General features: G+C 45.0%; 2 protein-coding genes across 5 annotated transcripts in view; one reads left to right on the forward strand and one right to left on the reverse strand.

Moving 5' to 3' along the window:
- mTor (serine/threonine-protein kinase Tor) overlaps nt 1–3,686 on the forward strand; it is a 504,957-nt gene extending 501,271 nt beyond the window's left edge. For all 3 annotated transcript variants that reach the window (XM_065435416.1, XM_065435418.1, XM_065435417.2), the window contains 2 exons: nt 432–537; nt 3,487–3,686. In XM_065435416.1, coding sequence (XP_065291488.1) covers nt 432–537; nt 3,487–3,502 — 122 coding nt within the window. In that variant the 3' untranslated portion in view covers nt 3,503–3,686. The remainder of the gene's footprint in view (nt 1–431; nt 538–3,486) is intronic.
- A 4,678-nt stretch (nt 3,687–8,364) lies between these two features.
- LOC135904563 (cytidine deaminase-like) overlaps nt 8,365–23,545 on the reverse strand; it is a 38,450-nt gene continuing 23,269 nt past the window's right edge. For both annotated transcript variants that reach the window (XM_065435422.2, XM_065435423.1), the window contains exons 3-5: nt 13,532–13,643; nt 12,827–12,881; nt 8,365–8,602 (exon numbers count right to left, since the gene is read on the reverse strand). In XM_065435422.2, the coding sequence (XP_065291494.1) occupies nt 8,489–8,602; nt 12,827–12,881; nt 13,532–13,643 (281 nt within the window). In that variant the 3' untranslated portion in view covers nt 8,365–8,488. The remainder of the gene's footprint in view (nt 8,603–12,826; nt 12,882–13,531; nt 13,644–23,545) is intronic.

A 23,545-nucleotide genomic window follows, 5' to 3' on the forward strand; every position in this document is an offset into this window, starting at 1 on the left:
ATAGGTATTCAGCAGTGTTCAAACCATGAGGTGACATATTTTGAAAAATTGTCCAACTCAAAAGTATTCTTTGTGCAGCATACAAAGTTGAGTACAGATCATGTGGCAGTCCCTGTGGTGACATAAAACAAGATGCTGGGGAAAATATGTACAGCCTAGTGCAAAAGTCTGTGGACCATGGCACGAGCAAAAAGTATAAATTTCTTGTAGTACAGAAGTGCAACTTTAATGTCTCAATGCATACTGTTGGTCAAAGACGTGCACGTAGACAAAATTGGTTTCAACCTGCATGTCTTTGCTGCGAAAAAAAAAAAAGGATTTTTCGGGATTCGTAGTCTTTTGCTCACGAGTGCACACACAGCAGGCAGCATGTGTGCTCATCCAACTTATGCTTTTGTAGGAACTAACCAGTAACCTCCTTTCCATTTCAGGGAGAGATTTTGCACCTGACGAGACCTTGGATGTTCCTGAACAAGTGGAACTCTTGATAAAGCAAGCAACTTCACATGAAAATCTGTGTCAGTGCTATATTGGATGGTAAGTGCTTCATTGTGTTAGCACAAAATTTCATGGACATCTTTGACACTCTCTTCAAGCAGGCAGCCTGGATTAGCTTAATATTACGAACAATCTCACCTAAGAACTGGTTTATAAGGGGTTTGAATTGGAATTTTCAGGTATTAGAATTTATTTCACAGGTTCACATTGAATCGTGACTTCTTTCTCACAAGCATAGATCTATGCTGTCTTCTGAATGAACTGTTACGCTAAATCATTAAGGTTGTCAACTGAAAACTATTGTAGTGTTATACAACTTGTAAGGTGTGTTCTTTTGACCAACAGCATTGTAGGCTTGAGTTCACACCGCAACCAAAACTGTTGTAACCTCTCCTTATATTAATGTAAGACCAGCATTCTAAACTTAAAAATGACCAGTGTATGCAACATTTACATTGTGCGCCTGTTACAACTTCACTTTGAGCGCAGTATAGTTTGATGAGGTGTGACAGTCCTGTCATTGCTTCCGATCTTCTTGACAAAGATGGAAGTGCAGTTTTACATGACTGAAAGAACACAATGTGTACAGTTGATCCTGAATATATTGAACGCGAAGGGAATTGCAAAATAGTTCAAAATATCAGAAATGCCTATCTGAAGCTTGTACAAAATCTCTGCACATCTCCAACAGTTTCCCAAGATTGTTAAAGCGGGAATTTGCCACCTCATTTCTCCAAGGCCATGTTGAATGTGCAAAAAGTTAACTTTCCATTGCGCGCGAATGTCACAAGTCACTCGCACATCGGAGTGGTCTTTTACATTGCAACACTAACCTTAAGCCTACGTTGCTTTGACGTGAGATCACAGTAAGCCTCACGTGTGTCCAAGTGCTTGTTGGACATTTTTATTCAAGATATGATAGAAATGGACGCAGCACTGTAGCAAGTCAGGCTTTGTGGATATATGCCATGCCACTATTAGCACAGTTGAACTGCAGGTTGAACGCGAATGTGCCCGGCTGCATTTCTGATACAATTTGTTGTTTAAACGGTTGATCGTCATACGTCAGTAACAAGTCAGCCAGGCAGTTGCGTCGTGTTTAGACTTTGGAAACTACTTCTGGTTGTAACCACTCATCCTCACTTCTTATCCACCCTAAGTCTGCCTGTCTCTTGCATGCTGCTCTGCAATCGAATGCCTGGCGGTTCTTTCATTCTTGACCCCCCAAAAAGTTTCAAAAGTGTCTGTCAACTTACACAAAAGCAAAGTCCATTCCCACTTACGTGTTACTCTGCGAGCACAAATGAAATGCATTCAGTGCAGACTGTGGGCCCACGAATTGCACAGCGATGAGCCTTGTGCATCACTGCCGCGATGGCCCTTTCATAAAGTGGCTATGTGGTCTGCGTTGGTTTTCTTACATTCAAATTGTAAAGATTTGTGGCAATGGAGGTTGGTTCAGTTTCACTTTGGTCGCTTGCAGAACCGTAAAGTTGCGCAAACTTGCCATGACCCTGCAGATCGTCGAATTTTCGAGAGGTGGCAAATCATGCCAAACCTGACAATAAAGCGAAGCGGACAGCACCTGCTCTTTCCTGCTGATACCAGCAACGCGAGTTTGGCCTTACAATAACCACATGCCATAAAGTCGGTATAGCCCTTCCGCTTTTTGAAGTAAAACTGGAAAGCAAAACTTTCTGTACAATAAATAAAAGATTGCTGCAAAACACAGGTCCACTATTAAACCGAGAGCCTCGCTGATATTCATTAGAAAAGAGCATCACTAATTCATTAGTTTCAGAGGAAAGAAAAACACTTGATTCAATTCAACGGAAATTGTATTGATAAAAAAAAATATCTTCCAGACCTTCATAGACTAGAACTGAGCGGTAATCAGGGCTGGCATAACAATTTGGTGTTCCCTTTAATAAGAGTAGACCGTACTGTATATCTTGATTTCTATGTACCTAAGTTACTGATGCCTTGCTACATTCTTGTTATACAATGCTAGGAGACTCCTGAGCGTATGCAGCACGATATATTTAGCCCAAAATTTGTAAGCATTAAACTGTGTAAAAAATTTTCTGATGTTCAACATTCAATTTGATATTCATTTTCTTTTTTTCTTGATTTGATTCGAAATCTACTATGCAGTGTTCGCACACCCCTACAGAAAACCCATTCTACATTGCTCCCTTACCTGTAGTGCTGTATTGCGCACCTCTGTGAAGGCTCAAGCTCGCTTGGAAGACTGTGCACAGTTCAAGTTACCTGAATAACCATTTTACGAGGCTCCAAACAGTTTTGTACCGAACTGGTTATCGTACCATATGAGTGCGTGCCAAGCCTGACTTCAGACATGCAGTGATGTGGACATTGTTCCCCGCTGTGGTGAATGTTTGCTGCAACCGATTCTGCATGGAACGGTCTGCTGAATCAGACATAAACGGTGCAAAGAATGGGGAATAGTTTATGCTGAAGGCTTTTGGATGGACCTATCATCAAAGGTGCACTCTCTTTGATGCTGCAGCATCAAAAGGTTGCGCTGCTCTTATAAGAGTGTGAATTTTCCTGGTTAGTAACAGTATGTTAGTTTAGGCATATTGATAGCCCATGAGAAATATGAAATTTGTAGTTTTTGCTAATATATTCTTGTGGTTGCATTGCATTGGATTGTTGAGGAAAGCACAAGGATTGCTCTCTTTAACCTGCAGTGAAAGCATGTGCAGCAAGAGCTCTTTGTATTAATGTTGCAAAAGAAAACTGATGCTGGAACTAGTTTTGTCCAGCTTCTGCAGGGAGGTTAGTGATTTTCCTTGGACATGCCAGTTATAATTTTTTTACTAACAAAAAACCTGGGACAACATAACTAATAATCTAGTCTGCAGAAGTTCACACATAAGTATTATTTGTTTCCTGGTGGTTCAGAAAATGAAAAGATCCCGGGCTGTCAAATTTGGTTTTAAGGTTGTTGTCATGTTATTTCAGGTGCCCGTTTTGGTGAAACCAAAGGATAAGAAAAAGAAGATGCATCCACAAACACTGTGGGAGATCATGTTAGGTGATGCTGGAAGCGGATCCATTTGTTGTCGGATGGACTGTTTATCTTTGTGCAGCATCATGTAAATTGTCTTTCTTTCTCTCTGAAGCATCAAAGTTGCATATAAAGTGTGCATTGTTATCAACAACTGTGCAAGCACACATGTTTTCGTTATATTTGATACCATGTCCCGGTACACGAACAGCTAGGTCCAGTCAACTGAGTTGCTTTGCTCAGGAGCAAGGTGCGTAAGGCACACCACATTATGCCCAGTTGAGGTTTCTTGAATTTATGCCAAACAAGTACTTGGCGTACTTCTGGGCAGGATTGGAAACTGATGCTTTGAAATAGCCATTCCATTTTCTGTTAAATTACGACACAATAGCAAGGTTTCTTACATTTGAGACAGTATTTGATGATTTGCAGATACGGTATAACACCGTTGTTGCATTTTTAGGGGAACATGGAAGAAAATATGTGTGATCCAGAAGCACATAACATCTAATAATGCTTGCAGCAGCATTATTGATGACACAAATAGCTACCTTGTTTGAAGCTGAATAAAAAGCTAGCATAACCTGCAAAAGAGTACGCGTTTGGGCTGGTTGGTTCATGATTACGAGCAATAAAAACAGCGCTAAACGACGGGACGAGTGAAGGGGCACAGACAACAGCGCTGGACGGGACAAGTGAAGGGGCACAGGCAACAGCGCTGTTGTCTGTGCCCCTTCACTCGTCCCGTCGTTTAGCGCTGTTTTTATTGCTCGTAGCATAACCAGCTCACTAAAGGCACCTGGTGGTTAGATTGAATGTTAACCCTTCAAGGACAAGACATAGAATTATCCGAAAGAAATGTTTGTTTTTTATCAAGTTGTGCAATAGTATACACTCTGAATAAGGATATTAAATGAAAAGAAAAAATATCTTGCGGAAGCTTTCTGAGCATTAAGTGGGCCATGCCAGACAGGACAATGGAAGTGAGCTTCACCCCAAGCCACGTATGGCTTTGTGTATATTTTGTACAGACAGTTTTCTTCAGATGTAAACCAGAGTTGTGCATTACATGTACTGCGCAGTTGCAGACAGATTAAAATGGACCACGGCTTAGGCAGCCGAAGCAGCTGTGGGGCCACATCGCAGCGCTGCTATCTTGCTTTGCACGCTCACGTGAATAGTGTCCCGAGTAACCTCAAACTTCACCCTCAAACCCTCGCTCTCACACTGGTGCTTGTCACGCTTGATAAATTTCTAGTGCCGCATTCTGCTGCGCCGCCGCTGATGGTCGGGATGCAGGGGCGCCTGAATCGCCGGTACTTAGCCAGGGTGTCTACCAACCGGGAAAACCGGGAATTCTTAGGGATCTTGAGTAGTCTGGAAAAACTCAGGGAAAACTCAGGGAATTAGTGCCTCTATATTAGGGAAAAGTTGCTGTAATTTTATTGAAAGGGTCGAAAGTCGCGGTAATGCATGCTCGAGTAACAGACAGGAGTCGTAATGAATCGTGTTTGACGCCCTGTCGTCGGCTGGAGAAGTTGCCAGTGTACAGTCAACGACCAACTTTCTAGATTCCCGATAATTTGGACAGCTTCGCGGCACCACCACGTACCTCATAGAGTCAGAGTATCAGAACGTCTGAAATTTCAGACGCAAGAGCTCTTAGCCGTCCGATTTTCCAGCCGTTTTGCCACGACCGCAGGTCCAAAACGGCAATAATCAAAGCCACCACCGCTGCCATTTTGATTACCTTGCCACCTCGAACCGGTACTCTCGCATACAGATCCACTGGCAGCCGTAGCCACCACTGCGGCAACGCCAGGCCTAGCTGCTTCGACATTCGCTATGAAGCTTCTTGCCGTTGGGTGCCGTGTTTTTTATCGAAAGAATTTGCCACTGTCAGCAATGGCCGCACTCCACCTTTGTGGTCCTTGCGATTGGCTTAGAAGCTTGGAAAGCACATAGCGTTGCATAATGCCGGTTCCTCAAAGTCAGCTTCGCCTCTGTAGAGAAATATTACTTATTGAAGTATGTATACGCAAAAGTATTGCAGTGAAGCATAAGCGTGGGAAGGGGCCATGCCATGGGACACAGTATGTATTCCTTAATTATACACGCATGCACCCAATATTTCCTATCACAGTACGAGCATCGATATGCCTAATACATGTACCGACAGGCCTTCAGAGCGTTTTCGAATGTGCCTGTGGCGGTTTGAGCCCTTAAAGGCAGTGAATGACATGCATTTTTTTTTTTTCCAACTGGCCGATTTTTCTGCCGTTTTCGCGGCCCCTAGGGAGTTCGAAAAATCGTACGTGGACTGTGCAACTGATCAAGAAAAAGCATCAAATGGTCCATGGGGCGAACGAAGGGTGGAAGGATCTACGCACTGAGGAATGAACAGGGAAGGAAGCGTGCTGCCGCCGTGTTGAAGGAGCTTGAGCTCAAAAAACAAAATGTTGGCTGATGCCAAGATGCAGGTATCTCTCATCCAAACCAAAATAAACTCTTTAAAGCAGTGAAACGCAACACTGAGGCGACGTGCACGGGTTGAGTATGTCAAGACAGTTGAAGTTGACTTACAAGCTGTTCAGAGAGAATTGCAATTGTGACAAAATTTGGGCCTCCTACCACTGAGCTTGCTATCAGTTGGGATAAATAGCTCATCTTTGAAAATATTTGCTTCTGTATGCATCTCCTTTTTATTCGTATTAGGGAATGTCCGACTCTATATGCTTACAAGAGAGTGACAGCATCTGGCGATATGGTTTCCGCACATCGTGACATAAAACATAGTTCTGCATCACTCAAGGAATTTTGCAAAGGCACTCTGGGAAAACCTGGAAAACTCAGGCAATTTGGAATCGTCAGCTTGGTAGACACCCTGTTCAGCGCTTTGCGCTGTCACGCAGTCGCAGATGGCTACAGGCCATCAAACCGCTGCACTGTGAAGGAACGAGGACCCTTTTTCTTTTTTCTCTCGGCGATTTGCAGTCATGGACACAATGGCTTCAGTTAAAAAATGTGTACCAGTACCAACAAGAGAAAAAGGTGCCTGGTGTCAAGACATCTGCTCTCCAAATTGTTAGCATCTGCTTAGCGCTCTTTAATCATAGCGAGCAGTACGAGCTGAGCTCAGAGAACAATTGTGCCCACAACAACCCATTTTGGCAGTGCATCAGATGTTGCAGCTGCAGTGGCGTCAACTCGCGCTGCTCACTACGATTAAAGAGCGCTAAGTGAATGCTAACAATCTAGAGCAGCCGAACAACACACGATAACTTCATCAAGTGTGATTAGCACCACCACGAAAGAGAGGGTGTGAGGGCGATGTTTGACGTCACTCGGGGGCACCCTTGACAGGAGCGCACGAAGTGAGATAGCAGCAGCACGGTGTGGCCACGCAGCCGCTCCGGCCACCTAAACCATGGTCCATTTTAATCTGTACGCGACTGTACATTACATGTGTGATACCACTGCAGCTGAGAATCCTGCATTGCTCTTTCTTCTCCAACAGTGCTTTCAAAAGCAAGCTAGTCTTATGCCAGACTACTACTTCGTCATCTTCTGTTCCTGCTCTAGTCCAAAAAGTGATTTAGCCTGATACTCCTTACTCAAAACCGAAACATTTGTCCATAAAAGCAGTCAACACATTTTTGTAACGATCATACCCGTGAATCAGACTACATGAAGCTTATAATTTCCATATGGTGCTTTGGTCAAATCTTCCAAAACATCTGCTTTTCGAGCACTTACAGCCCGTTTGCAATTGTATGCAGCCTCATACAGTATACTCAATAATTCGACTCCGGTTAATTCGATTTTTTTTGCTCGATTGTGACCAAAGGTCCCTGCCGGCACCCATGAATTTCCATGGGCCCGAATGTTTGTTATTTTGATCCTAAGATTGCCCGATAATTCAAACCTGACTAGTCACCATGCATGCACCTGTCCCCTATGGTGAGCCCAATAGCGACCCCTTTACTGGCAGCGTCTGTCTCAGCAGAGCTTAGGGGACAGTAAATGCGTTGAATAAACCTATGCACCCATCGAAAACGGCTATTTTCGACCTGCCCTAAGAAGATTTTCAGGCATTAACGGTAGCTCGTACTGAATGATTGTGGCATTTATCCGATTCACAAGCACTTCTTTTTTTTTTTTATGAGAAAGTAAAGCCTAAAACCGCATCTGCTTACTTTGCCGCATGACACAGCTGTATTGCAGCGGAGCTGGATTAGTAAATGGCCACCACTGTGGAACACATTAGACCCTTGCCCATTTTTCTTGCTATAAAATTGGGTGCACATTATATTTCTTAGTTTAGAAGCTTTAATGTTATCTCTGCTTAGTTTTCTACTTTGGTCACACCAAAAGCGCACGCGCATTTGATTCGGGGGTGTGTTAGAATTGAGCAAATACTGAATAATGAAGTGGATGTGTTGTTTAGACGTTTTTTTCGGCATCTTGTTTAATTTGACCCGCCGGATAATTCAATCAGTCTGGTCGGTCCTGTCAGGGTGGAATTAATGGAAGTTGACTGTACATGGAAGCAAGTGCATTCCAATGTGGAGTTACCCTTTTGTAAGTTTGATATTTGCTCAGCTGTGATATATGCGCACACACACACACACAAAAATTTAATGCAGTCATGCCTGCAACATGAGAAACACGATGTTGCGTGATGCAAAGTCGTCCAAGTTGCCAGCCTGTCTCCTTTAACAATATTCAGTGCAGCATAAAATGAGCTGCACAGGAGTAAAGCTAGCACTTTCCTCCTGTGCAATGAGGAATACTTTCTTTAAAGAATCACACATTTTAAAATATGCACGTACTTGTCAGGAAAAACAGTGAAGGCAGGTGATTTTTAATTTCATGACAGCTTACTACACCTGAGCAGCAGTTTCAGATGACTTGATTATTTTAAATCTGGAAAAGTGCACTGCCATTGGAACGATGTCACTTTGAAGGCAAGTCCGAAGCTCCAAATGACAACGGTAGCAGTTCATCTGCTCTTTTTGACGAAACCCTCCCATCAGCAGCAGCAGAGTGCACGACAATGTTTTTGCCGAACTGTCACAGGGAACAGAAAAGGAAAATTAGCAGCATGTACAAGTAGAGACATGGCAAAAAAAAGTTCACTGCTTGATGCACCCAAATATCACGCTTTTGTATTTGATTTGATTTATTTCAGTTTTCAAGCGCATGAGCTTGGTAAACCAAGCGAGAGGAGGATAAAGGACGTTAATAAACACCTGGCATAGGGCCACCCTCCCATCTTAAACAAGCATTGGTGACAATTTACAACAAAAGATACAGCAGCAGTAGGTACCAAATTTACTCGATTGTAACAAGAGTTTTTTTCATTATTTTCATTGATTGAACTCGACCCTCGTGTTACGTTCAAATAATGGCAAAATTTACTATTTTAAAATAAGTACTTTAAATTCCACGGATTTGAATGTTATGTCGGCAGCCTGCAGCTTTACATCTCGACTCAAGCCACAGATAAGTCAACCGAAGTCAAAACTTTTTTTGTTAGAATCGATGGTATTTTTATTATGCTTGTGACTGGTGTTACATTACCCTTCGGCAATGTTCATTTACAATGTTATGGCGACGCAGATCGTTCGGTATGACGGGCGCTTCGAGAGACGAGTAAGTTGGATGGCCGAGGAGCTGGGAAACTCCGCTGCGGTTCGGCATCAACGAGTCGACAATTCTCAGATGAGAGGCCTTTTGTAAATGCTTGGCCGGTCGGAAGGGCCTTGTAGTGACCTGTTACTGTCCCCAAATGAAATGGTTTCGCAGTCTTTTAAGAAGTACTTAATCTGAACCGAGCTCAACAGCACGGATGACTTGATTCTCAGGCAATAACTTTCGAAAATAGTTTGGCTTTAGCTAGACTTCGGCATTGAACACCTCGAAGTGTACGGCCGACTGCGCTCTTGGCAATGATAATGATCTTGGCACAGTGCCAGAACCACTTGTCGGGACGCTTTTGGTGCTGAGGCATGCGAATTTTCGCTAATTCTTCTAATGTGGTCGCCCAAGAATACCACCCAAGGAAAGATTCGTCTCCTTCTCAGACGACGATGACTTTGTGAAAACTACTTTCCGAATTGATTCCTTGTATAAAGGTACCATTCCTCTTTCTGTTCATCTCGCATTAAATTCGCAGTTTTTTCTATTTTGTGGACTGAAAAGGACACTTGTGTTACAATCGTGGTTGCGTTACATTTGAGTAAATTCGGTAGCTAAACAAACAGCATAGCAAAAGTACAACAGCGCAATCAATGTAAAACGCAATGACAATAACACAACATTTATCATTACTTAACAGTTTATGGACACCTATAGCAACATTTGACATATTCTGCAATGATAATTCTCATACTTCCGAGCATACAACAATGTGTGATGTATTAGGTATATGTTAGCCTTTTAGGCACGTGTGAATGTCAGATATCACCAAATCAAGGTGAATAGCGGGTGTTCAAATAATTCGATTCACGAATCAAATCTTTATTAATAATTTCATTTTTCTAATCTTCGATATATTCAGTGTAGGGACCTGCGCAGCAGCACAGGTCGCGTGCGCCGCTGAGCACCTCATGCTCGATGCCGCCCAAGCTTATATTTCACTCCATTTTTGGTGCAAAAGGGGCACCGAGGGTGCCGGGCACAGCCAGCCCGCTGCGGGCTCTTCCCGATGTCGGCCCGAAGCGGGGATCACACACAGCACCCAAATGCCGCAATGCGCATAACGGCATTGTATTGGCCAGTGCCACCTCTGTCGGTACAAGGTTTGTCCAGGTCGACGACGGGAACAGCAACGAAAGCATCGCGTGTTTCATAAAGTGCGAAGATCAGGCCGATTAGCTGGCGATAGTCATGCAGATTGCATTGTATACGCGGCTTCGAACTTGACGCCGTTTCAACAGCCATCAATCTAACCCGCATGAGTGGTTTTCAGCCTGTTACCACATCGGCCCACGGCAAATTTTCATCACTGCTACAACTTAGGCCACACTGCCTAGACCATTAGGCCTAATCGGTGCCTAATCGACGCAGCAGCCGCCCGACACTCGGAAAGCCGACAAACCGCCTCGCAGTTGAAAGCAAATCCACGAGATGGCTATTCACGGCCACCATATTTGCGACGCACGGAACAGTGGTCTCGTTATTAGAGAGTTTTAGTTTAGGGGACACAAGCGGCTTGTGTACGCAAGAACTAGGGGCGATGGTACTGCGCATGAGCAGACCGCTATGCCTACTTGCGTCCTTGGGTTGTTGGGGTGGCCAAAAACATCACTGCCCCTAAACGTCACGTTACCCATGTGACTCTGAGAACTTGCGAAAAGCGAGACCAACCGAGACAAGCCGCACATCCCCACACACACACGTAGAACATGGCTGCGCCGGTGAGAACATGTGCATGTGTGCATTTCACGGCCGACACGGTGAAGAAGCTGGCGGCAGAGCACACTGGCATGCTGTCGCCGCAACGGCAGCATATCAAATTTTGCAGGAGACTCTAAATAAACAAAACACAGACCTCAACGAATTATGCTGCGCGAGACGCCCAACTACAGTTAACCAAACGTATGTTTGGATTGCTTCAGTTCAGCCTCAGTCGTAACTTAGGCGCATAGATAATCTTATAAATCTTTTGCCTAGTATCGACAGACATCATTTTTATATGTATTAACTGCTTTTAATGAAAGTAGTTTAATGTACTTCATATGCTTGGTTTCAAATTCTGAAAAATGATAATGTAGCAACGATCAGACGCTGATGGCGCTGCGAGCGCATGCGACCTCAGCGCAGCTTGCGTTTGGGGCCGCTAACATGTAACATGTTTCTGCTTGCATATGTAAACGCACCCAAGCGCTAGAGGCCCCAACACCTTGCGTCCCCTAAACTAAAACTCTCTATTGAAGTTCGTAGGCACACATCGCATTTGAGGGCTCGCAACATTCTGCGAACGCACGCAAGCTCGCATCTACACCTGCCACGCCTCGCAAGAAATGGCGCTTTGCATGCACAAGGAACACGCAACAGTGCACGCAGTTACTGGGCTCGCTCATAGACGCCTTGGCAGACACCACTTCGTACTTTGTTACTGACAGTGTTTCAGAATGGTTCAATATCTATAAACGTAATTGTTATAGTTTAGAGCTGTTATATCAGCACAAAAAGGAAAGAAAATTCACTCTCTTGCATGATATAAATCTGCTTCACTGAGAGTCGATTGCACATCATAGCTGCGTATCCAGGTGCACGATCCTGCATTGAGCATTGGCCTCGGCGCAACTGGCAAAACGAATGAGTAGAGCGCAGCAAAGGTTGAAAGACCATACAAAAGCCGGTGATAGTGAACAGAGGCCGAAGAGGGAATTGGAGGAGGAAGGTTCAGTGGAAGCACGAGGAGCAAAGCGGAGTGCCGCACGAGACGTGTTCCACCACCCAGGGATAAAAAAAGAGCGAACGCGAAGTGCAGCGGAGGATGAAAGAGTGATAGTGAAGACAGCACGAGAAAGAAAGCGGAGGAGGAAGTGTTGGGAGGCTAATTGGTAAGACATAATTTGGGAACTTAAACTGCGCTTTAATCAGTCATTATGTTCTCATTGCTCTTTCATGCATGCAATAGGAGAAAGTGATAATATTGCCATCGTGCTTGCCCTTGTAAAAAGAAAAGTTTGTGAAGAGACTTTTAATACCTGAGTGAGATTACACGGAATGAAGCAGGCACACTGGAGAATTGGAGTGTGTGTCCCAGGGGAATTCAGTTTTTTAGTCAAATTGGTGATTCAGGCAAGTTGCTTATGCATTTCCATATGCATTATGCATGGTTTTTGTCTTGTGCTAGAAGACATGGACAAAGATGGGCTATAGGACACATGAAGCGCTTCATCTTCGTACCCCCTTTCTCTGTTCGCGTCTTCTAGCGCAAAAAGCATTGAAAAATGTGTAAGGTTTTCAGGCATTTTAAGCTCAAGTGGGTTTCAGAGACAAAGGAAATGGGCAGGGTGTCAGGTGAAGAACGAGAGGGAATGATTTAGTTGGCTAAGTAATTATAGTGGTCTTGAACATGTTCCTGGGTCGACTGGACTTGGAGAGAGAACTGGGAAGACCTGTGCAGTATGTTCTTCTTACACTGCTTTGCCACCTTACCTGAGCTTCTTCACAGTGCTGAGCGAGTTGGTGGAGGCATAAACAATGTCAGCATTGATCAAAGCACTGACAGATTTTATAGTAAAAGGATCACATATGTATGGCATCAGTGACACTCACCTCTATTATGAACTGTCGGCATGCTCCACAAGGCATTGTAAGATCATTCATGTTCCTAAATGAAAGACATCACTGAGCACACACCAAGATTTTGACACACATGAAAGTTTTCCTAGTCGCACATTGTGTATAGCAACTTCTGCGATCGTTCAGCCATTAAATCTGCTCGCCACCCTTAGCATACAAAAATGTTTTTCTCTAACTAGATATGCTATATTGTTTGCTATAAATTCAGTTCTTATTGAAGTTGCACTAACGTCAAGTAATATCACCACCCTTAGCATACAAAAATGTGTTTCTCTAACTAGATGTGCTATATTATTTGCTATAAATTCAGTTTTTATTGAAGTTGCACTAACTTCAAATAATATATATATTTTTTCATTTATTTTAACAAATGGCAGACAATAATCACAAAAATTTATCAGCTAATTTTCAGTGTAGCGGTGTTGATGAGCAAGCATTTCAACTGCCACTAGTAAATGTTGCAAGCTGCTCACATTAAGCACCTTCAAGAAAAATATGCATGAATAACAGCCCTGCTGCTTAAAACTTGACCCTGCAAATTTTTATAACTCTCATGGACTTTTTGACTGCTTTTCATACACAGCAATTGAAGCTTTTCTCACAACAGCCACTTGCAGTTGGGAGAAAAAAATGAAAGAGGTTTTGTGCAATCAAGCAAAAAAATGGAGAAGCACTTACGATGCAACAGCTATTGCTTTGAAGGTCCTGTGACCTTCTGACACTGCTTTTACTAGCGCTGTTCTTTCTGCACATATAGTCAGCCCATAGCTTGCATTCTCCACATTGCATCCTGCACCAAGCAAGAAAAACAGCTTACAAATTTCCGTAAGGCTACTCGGAGTCCTATAAAACATCAACAGTGCCATATGAGAGTACACGTCATTGTGTTGGATCCACTGGCATGTGGGTGCGCTGTTAATCGGGATGTGCAATTTGTCCCTTCTCTGGGTCACATTGGACTACTAAAACAGCAGTTCATTTGCCAGTTTCATTGCAGAAGACTGGAGCCATGGCCCACTAGTCACTATATCACAGCAAATATAGGATCTTTCATGGAGCACATCTAAATAGAGCATACTTATTGTTGCCTTTTCTAAATGCCACTGCAGCTGCACATTCTACACAACTTTGGAAAAAGCACAAACACATACCTGTAGAAATCCAAAAGAGCGACTGACCAGTCCAGGCTGAGAATGACAAGTTAAATGACTAATCCTACTTATTGAAACAAATTTGGTCTTGCTGTGTTCTGTTTCTTGTTGAAATTCTTTGGTCTCAATGGTTGTCTATATTTAAACCTAAAATCTCCCAAAATATCGTGTACATGTGACAACTGTGACAAAAAAAGATGTTCCACATCTGCCGTCAAGGCCGTGAGGTGTGGCACTTGGCTAACACTCCCAGGTTTAGTACTAGTAGATAAAACATAAATACCCTAGAAAGTGGATGGAAAAAGGGTGTCACAGTAGCTTAATTGGTAAGAGTATCGCATGCGTAATGCGAGAATGTGTGTTCGTACCCCACTTGCGGCCATTTGTTCTATTGCGATAACAGTTATATGAACAGCCCAGGTGCATTTCCACCGTCAGTGTCGCCATGAAGGTGCATATAAAATCCAAGGACGATGAAGTCGTCACTGCACGCCATATGCTCAATGTGTGAGTGAAAGCGTGCGAAGGTGAGCCGGCAATCGCGGCTCAATCTATCGCACCGCCTTCCGTCGCACGCAAGGCTTTGAGGGAGGATAGAGAAGGGTGCGCATTCTACTACGGGCGGCCCGAGCGGGTGCGTGCATCCGGCCAGGCCATTGTGTCTTGAAAGCCATCTGCAACGGGCACAGACTCCGTGCTGCGCTGTGTTTTCGCAAATTAGTTCGGGTTGATGGGAGCGGCTCCGCGAAGGTCAATTCACTCGCTGCTGCTGCCGCATTTCCTCACTGCAGCGTTTTGACAGCGAGTTTCCGTGGTCATCGAGTGAGACGTGTTCATGTTGGCTTGTGCGCGCGACACCATGCTTGTTAATTTGGTTAGTATGCCTATGTTTACAAGTTTATACGGCCGATAAATCTGTTCTTATGTCTTATAGCTAGCTGTCCACTAATTTGCTATCGCAATCGATGCTTCGCATTTCGGGTGAAACTGCGACTTTTGTTTCATCCACTTTTATTTCATTAATCATTTCTTTAATTCAGTTAAAAAGTACTGTTCATGTAATTTCTCATATACTATTTATCGCGTCTGTTGGCTTCTTACAATATGACACAAAAATCAGGCCTTCGAATTCCTTTCTTCTCATTATATATATATATATATATATATATATATATATAGACTCACACACACACGCACACACACACTGCACAACTGGCCACTCAAGGCACGTTGCGTGTATTCGCGGGCTTTCACGCTCGCAGTGATGCAAGTGCTGCGCCGTGAAGGAAATCCTGCTACATGCTGCACAAAATTGTCGTTAATTGCACGTATTGCGCCAGGCCTGCGCCGACCTGCACCTGCTTCGAATTGGGAATAGATATATAGCGCGCGCGAGCAGGCACCGCGCATCAAGCCACCGTTATTCACGACTCGCTCTCGCACACTTTCCATCACAGCTACAGCATACAGACCTAACCACGTTTGCAATCAATGTATTCTATAGTATAGTATAGTAGTATAGTATAGTATAGTATAGTATAGTATATAGTATAGTATTCCTCTGCTTGCGCTTTTTCTTAGGGGGGGGGGGCGTGCCAAAGCTACGATTTGATTATGAGGCATGCAGTAGTGTGGAACTCCATATTAATTTTGACTACCTGAGCTTCTTTTATGTGCACCTAATGCACATTCTTGCATTTTGCCCCCATCGAAATACGGCCAAACGAGTCAGTATAGGCCTATGTCACTGACCACCGCAATGATGGCGGCGCTTACTACCTGGCCGCAGCTTGTCATAGCGCTCTAATTTCTGACAACATGATTAACGTGGGCTTAAATGATCTGGTTTTGTCGGTGTGAATAGCAAACCAAACGAAATACTTGCAAGCCACCCGAGACGCCTCACTGATCGGTGTTTGCTTTCTGTTTGCGAGACGAAGCGCTGTCGAATCATTGCTGGCGATAACGCCAGTGATTTATTACCAGGTGCTGCTTTACAAAACAATCGTGCATTTGATCTAATGTTGTTCTATCAAGTACTACTCAATGTGAAAAACAAACTGTACATAGCAGATTTCTATATATGGCGCCGTGAGCGGCAATAGAAGCAATCGCCTTGGCTGGGTGATATGGGACCGGTGACGTGTACTGGCTCTATATGGCAATGCCAGTTGTGTATAGGCCCATGCAATATGTACATTTGATTTCGCGTGCAGAAATTCATTAACACATATAGACCTTTGATAACATACACACTGCAATTCACGTAGCTGTAGCCATGCTACATCTACACTGCAGGTGACTCAATTCCTTGAGATGAAAATAAATTTATGAGATCCTAATTGAAATGCAGAATTAACTGTGAATTAGGATTAAGCCTGTGTTTATCTTCATCATATTATATAACAACAATAAAATGGAACAGCAAGTTGAACAAAAATACTTGCATCTTGGTATAACACATATTGAATGCAATGTTTCAGAAAGTACTAACTTATACAGAGCTTCCTCTTTGCACCAGTTCGTAGGTTTGTGCTCTAAAGCATTCTTTTCTTGCTCCAAACAGCAACTTTTTCTGCTCCGAAATCGTATATTTCTGCTCCAAACTGCAATTTTTTCCGCTCCGAAGGCTGCTTCCATCACTGTGCTTGGAAAAACACTTATATAGCACGTATTGAGCAACAGAAAGCTGTATCAGGTGTTTTTCATGTTGCTCTCAATTTTCTCATAACTATATTTTAGAAGTTAATTAAGAGTAGTTATGTAATGAGGCGGAATGCAATATATTCGCCAACGATTGTGATAGTCCCTAATGTGAAATTTGAGCGCAGCTGTGACCATGTTTTCATTTGGCGCAAACAATCTGTGTCGTGCGGCACGCTGCAAACGAGTGGCGTGTGGCGCGACTGCCGCGCTAATCGGGAGAACACGAGGCAGCATGGGTGACATGTGGGCGCAATTCGGAGCAGTCGCCACAGACAGATCTCCGCTCATCCAGCACTTTGTTTTGACATGCTCGCCGCATGCCTTACCGATGGCGTAATCTGTGAACAAACCATGAAGGAAGAAAAAAACTAGGAGGGAGCGCCACGTGTTTCTACTAGCCTTAACAAGCCAACCTCCTCTGAAGCCGCCCCTCCTACTTGCAGCGGCCTTGTGCGCGGTGCTGTTTGGGTAGGAATAGGCCCACATTGTTGCCGGACCATTCGTGTTTATTTGGCACGTGGCACGTTCTTCGCTTCAAATGCGCTGCCTTGAAACGTGGAGAAAGACTGCCGAGTCAGAGCCATGGCAGCATAATTTTTATACCATCACTTGCGCTTACCACTGCAGTTAGTTGGCGCTCTCACCTTGAACATAGTCCTGAGTATGCCAGCCCGAGCATGGTCTATTGTTTTGTCAAATCAGCTGTTGCGTACCTGAAACTCCGGTGCATATTTTCTTGCTAATTTTTGTTCCACTGCTTAGCACCTATATAGGATGAGACAAGATCTTTCACAAGATAGCTATTTGTCGTGCGTTTGCTTAGTAAAAGGTTGTGTTGTGCGTCTTTCGTTGTGAAGTAAATAGCATTACCTTGCACTCTCAACACCAAAGTCGTCGCCTTTCCTTGAGATTTATGTGCACTATTTTGTAAGATTGTGTAGTGCAACATCATTACGCTGTTGAGATGTGCCTATTGAGTTCTCACTGGTCTGTTGAGATGCAGTAGGCATTGAGCGGAACGACAGCATCGACTGGGATCGTCTGTCATAACGGTGTGCCTCAAATATGGTCGGGGTACCCGGCTCACCATTCCATCATTGGGCACAAGATGGGACAATTTTTTTTCACTTGGAAAAGCAGTCGCTGTGGACCATGGATGCTCGGTTCAGGGCCTGCGCATAGTTGCAGGGGCGAAATACATGATATTGTTTCTCAGGAGATGGTCCCAAACACGACGAATCGCCGTGGGAAGGGCGGCTTGGTTGCCTTCAAATATTTGCAGGGCGATAGGTTTCCTCGCTTCCCTGAAACCGGCCCGAAACGTGACCAGTCATCCTTTACGTGGTAGTAGCAGGTTGTTGGGCATAATGTCGACGCCTTCGTTCACTACTGGCACCTGTCTGCTGCTTACTTAAGCGGCAAGACACATGGTGGTTCAGTGCTTTACCTGACTGACATAACACAGACTCGACTGCTTCTCACACTTGATTTCCTTCATTCAACCTCAGCGTGCGTTCGTCACGCCGACTATGTGCGCATATTCCAAAACCCCCGTAGCAGACGCTACCAAAGCGAGCTGACTAAAGCTACCACTTGACTGTCACACGAGGGTTTATTTCCCATCATCCCATTCCTCTAAATTCTTTATGAGTAGGTTTCAAGAACGTCACGTGACGTTCTCTCCTAGTATTTTCCTTCCTCCATGGAACAAACGACACGCGCTACTGTGGCGTTGTCTGGGTTCGATCGTTGCTGCAGAAAGCCACACCGCTGGCCACTGCAGCAGTTACGAGACAGCATGAAAATCTCGCCTCCTCTCTGTAGGTGCGAGATGTCGCGTGCAATCATGTTGGTGTGCTCTGTCCTGCTGCGGCGTCACCGTGTTCCAAAGTGAAGGAGAATGAGGTGCTGGGTGTCGCCTCCATGTCCTTGTATTCAGGGTCTGTTTTGTCGTACAGAATTGGATATGACGCACTGTCTCCAAAAAACTTTCCATCAGGACATCTCGGTTTAGACTCATCTTATAAAAAACAATCTCAAACCATGACAACAGAAACAAGTGCGAGCAAGAGCTGACACAAGCAGACGAAATAGGAAACAAGCATTCCGGCTGAGACCAGATATGAGTACATATCGAGCGCTCGGGTGGGTCCACATAACACCAATTTACCGCATGCACATCACTGAAGGGGCCGTCCTCATTGGTCTCCAACGTTCACGGCTCACATCTTTCATCTCACGCTTCGCATTCACTCATTCATCATTCACTGTTCTGCTCGTTCGCTAGCTTACGTCGAGGCCGACGCTTGCCGCAGGAGTGGGCACCTAGGAGCTGCACTCCAAAAATTACATTACCTAGATTTCGTACAGCTACGTGGCATTTGCATATTTTGAAATCTTGATGCATGATAGTTGGCGCCTGGCATGGGTATGCTGAGAAGGGAGGACAAACAGCGCACAGCAGCTGCCAGGTTCCACACAAGCCCGCGGTCAGGGTAGTTGTCACAAAGGTGTGTGGTGGAGACGTGAGGCAGGAGGCTTGAGTTCCTCGGTGGCCAGGCTCCACATTGTGTCCGAGGACCCGCCGATTTTCGACAGGTGGCACACAGGCCTTGTTCCGTCGTCTGTGCCGCCATACATGCTGACCACCGAAGTCTGCGGGTGCCCCATTTCCATGGAGCTGGACACGGGGGGCCAGTGTGTCGGTCACGGCCAGGAAACTGTTCAAGCATACTGTCCCCAGCATGTCTGTCGAGCCTTCGGGCATGATGCTGCGCAGCTACTCCGGGCAGCTCGCCCAAGTCCAGGATCAGGCCCAGGTCAGCATTTTCTTTGGCAATAGGGAGGCAATACTCATAACCAAGGGGTCTTCGCCGACGCTGCTGGGCCGAAACTGGATTCACGCACTGGGCATATGTCTGCCGTAGTGCCAGGAAGCCAGCCAACATGTGGTGAAAGGTGTGCCCAGCCTCCTGACCGAGTGCAAGTCCATGTTCCAGCCAGGGGTGGGCACATTCGCCGGCATGACAGTTGGCATTATGTACCATGGTTCGAATCCCGGTGCCGGCAATTTTCCACCGGATTAAAAAAAAAAATCCGCATGTTGGTAAGATTGCACAAACAGGCTTGGAGTGTGGCCTGACCCCGGTGACCAGAAATGGTAACGCACTTCCTCACCAGAGCAGGATTGGCCACCCTGGTGCAGTACTTGGCCACAACCTCCTATATGAACACAACAATCAAACCCCGGCCCTCAGTCCCCAGCAGCTGCGCAGCAACTGACCACGGCGGCGGTCAGACCTGCGACGCAGCAGAGGGTGCTAAGAATCACTGGCTCTGGACAGGCCGCCATTGGAATATGAACCTGGCAACGTTTAACGCTAGAACGTTATCTAGTGAAGCGAGTGTAGCAGTGCTATTGGAGGAATTAGAGGGCAGTAAATGGGATATAATAGGGCTCAGTGAAGTTAGGAGACCCAAAGAAGCATATACAGTGCTAAAAAGCGGGCACGTCCTGTGCTACCGGGGCTTAGCGGAGAGAAGTGAACTAGGAGTCGTATTCCTGATTAATAAGAATATAGCTGGTAACATACAGGAATTCTATAGCATTAACGAGAGGGTGGCAGGTCTTGTTGTGAAACTTAATAAGAGGTACAAAATGAAGATTGTACAGGTCTACGCCCCTACATCCAGTCATGATGGCCAGGAAGTCGAAAGCTTCTATGAAGACGTGGAATCGGCGATGGGTAGAGTGAAAACCAAATACGCTATACTAATGGGCGACTTTAATGCCAAGGTAGGCAAGAAGCAGGCTGGAGACAAGTCAGTGGGGGAATATGGCATAGGCTCTAGGAATAGCAGGGGAGAGTTATTAGTAGAGTTTGCGGAACAGAATAATATGAGGATAATGAATACCTTCTTCCGCAAGCGGGATAGCCGAAAGTGGACGTGGAGGAGCCCGAACGGCGAGACTAGAAATGAAATAGACCTTATACTCTGCGCTAACCCTGGCATCATACAAGATGTGGATGTGCTCGGCAAGGTGCGCTGCAGTGACCACAGGATGGTAAGAACTCGAATTAGCCTAGACCTGAGAAGGGAACGGAAGAAACTGGTACATAAGAAGCCGATCAATGAGTTAGCGGTAAGAGGGAAAATAGAAGAATTCCAGATCAAGCTACAGAACAGGTACTCGGTTTTAACTCAGGAAGAGGACCTTAGTGTTGAAGCAATGAACGACAATCTTATGGGCATCATTAAGGAGTGTGCAATGGAAGTCGGAGGCAACTCCGTTAGGCAGGATACCAGTAAACTATCACAGGAGACGAAAGATCTGATCAAGAAACGCCAATGTATGAAAGCCTCTAACCCTACAGCTAGAATAGAACTGGCAGAACTTTCAAAGTTAATCAACAAGCGTAAGACAGCTGACATCAGGAAGTATAATATGGATAGAATTGAACATGCTCTCAGGAACGGAGGAAGTCTAAAAACAGTGAAGAAGAAACTAGGAATTGGCAAGAATCAGATGTATGCGTTAAGAGACAAAGCCGGCAATATCATAACTAATATGGATGAGATAGTTCAAGTGGCTGAGGAGTTCTATAGAGATTTATACAGTACCAGTTGCACCCACGACGATAATGGAAGAGAAAGTAGTCTAGAGGAATTCGAAATCCCAAAGGTAACGCCGGAAGAAGTAAAGAAAGCCTTAGGAGATATGCAAAGAGGGAAAGCAGCTGGGGAGGATCAGGTAACAGCAGATTTGTTGAAGGATGGTGGGCAGATTTTTCTAGAGAAACTAGCCACCCTGTATACGCAATGCCTCATGACCTCGAGCGTACCGGAATCTTGGAAGAACGCTAACATAATCCTAATCCATAAGAAAGGGGACGCCAAAGACTTGAAAAATTATAGACCGATCAGCTTACTGTCCGTTGCCTACAAACTATTCACTAAGGTAATCGCAAATAGAATCAGGAACACCTTACACTTCTGTCAAGCAAAGGACCAGGCAGGATTCCGTAAAGGCTACTCAACAATAGATCATATTCACACTATCAATCAGGTGATAGAGAAATGTGCGGAATATAACCAACCCTTATATATAGCTTTCATTGATTACGAGAAAGCGTTTAATTCAATCGAAACCTCAGCAGTCATGGAGGCATTACGGAATCAGGGTGTAGACGAGCCGTATGTAAAAATACTGAAAGATATCTATAGTGGCTCCACAGCCACCATAGTCCTCCATAAAGAAAGCAACAAAATCCCAATAAAGAAAGGCGTCAGGCAGGGAGATACGATATCTCCAATGCTATTCACAGCGTGTTTACAGGAGGTATTCAGAGACCTGGATTGGGAAGAATTAGGGGTAAAAGTTGATGGAGAATACCTTAGTAACTTGCGATTCGCTGATGATATTGCCTTGCTTAGTGACTCAGGGGACCAATTGCAATGCATGCTCACTGACCTGGAGAGGCAAAGCAGAAGAGTGGGTTTAAAAATTAATCTGCAGAAAACTAAAGTAATGTTTAACAGTCTCGGAAGAGAACAGCAATTTACAATAGGCAGCGAGGCACTGGAAGTTGTAAGGGAATACATCTACTTAGGGCAGGTAGTGACGGCAGATCCGGATCATGAGACAGAAATAATCAGAAGAATAAGAATGGGCTGGGGGGCGTTTGGCAGGCATTCTCAGATCATGAACAGCAGGTTGCCATTATCCCTCAAGAGGAAAGTGTATAATAGCTGCGTCTTACCAGTACTCACCTACGGGGCAGAAACCTGGTGGCTTACGAAAAGGGTTCTACTCAAATTGAGGACGACGCAACGAGCTATGGAAAGAAGAATGATAGGTGTAACGTTAAGGGATAAGAAAAGAGCAGATTGGGTGAGGGAACAAACACGAGTTAATGACATCTTAGTTGAAATCAAGAAAAAGAAATGGGCATGGGCAGGACATGTAATGAGGAGGGAGGATAACCGATGGTCATTAAGGGTTACGGACTGGATCCCAAGGGAAGGGAAGCGCAACAGGAGGCGGCAGAAAGTTAGGTGGGCGGATGAGATTAAGAAGTTTGCAGGGACGGCATGGCCACAATTAGTACATGACCGGGGTTGTTGGAGTTGTTGGAGAAGTATGGGAGAGGCCTTTGCCCTGCAGTGGGCGTAACCAGGCTGATGATGATGATGATGACCTGAAAGAGCCCGGCCTCAGCTTTTCAAGCCTTGCTCACTGCCGTTTGCCCTGAAGGACGGGGTCACCCAACAGCTGCAACGGCTACTGCGAAAGGGCATCGTGGTGCCCGTCAAGACGCCTGATTGGGCCGCTACCGTCGTACCAGTCCTCAAGCGAGACGACAGTGTCAGGATCTGCGGGTATTTCAAGGTTACCATCAACCTTGTCGCTACTGTTGAGAAGTACCCGCTGCCCCAGATTGAAGACCTCTGTGCAGCGTTGTCCGGTGGACAGAAGTTCGCAAAGCTCAACCTCAGAGACGCTTACCAGTAGCTGGCGCTCCAGGATGCCTTCTGGAAGCATGTCACAATATCGACAACTTTGGGCCTCTTCCAGTACACACGCTTACTGTTTGGTGTGGCCTCAGCCCCAGCCATTTTTCAGAAGGCGATGAACCTCTTCAGGGGCATGAGGCATGTAACGGTGTACTTGGACGACATCCTGGTTACCGACACCGACGACGGGGACCACGTACAGAACCTGAACAATGTCCTGGCACAACTGCAGGACGTCAGTCTCAAGCTCAACTGGAAAAGTGACTTTTCCTAACCCCCAGTGTTGAGTACCTTGGACATGTTATTTTCCAGGCTGGCC

The sequence above is a fragment of the Dermacentor albipictus genome, chromosome 2, assembly GCF_038994185.2.
Source record: "Dermacentor albipictus isolate Rhodes 1998 colony chromosome 2, USDA_Dalb.pri_finalv2, whole genome shotgun sequence".
Taxonomy (NCBI): domain Eukaryota; kingdom Metazoa; phylum Arthropoda; class Arachnida; order Ixodida; family Ixodidae; genus Dermacentor; species Dermacentor albipictus.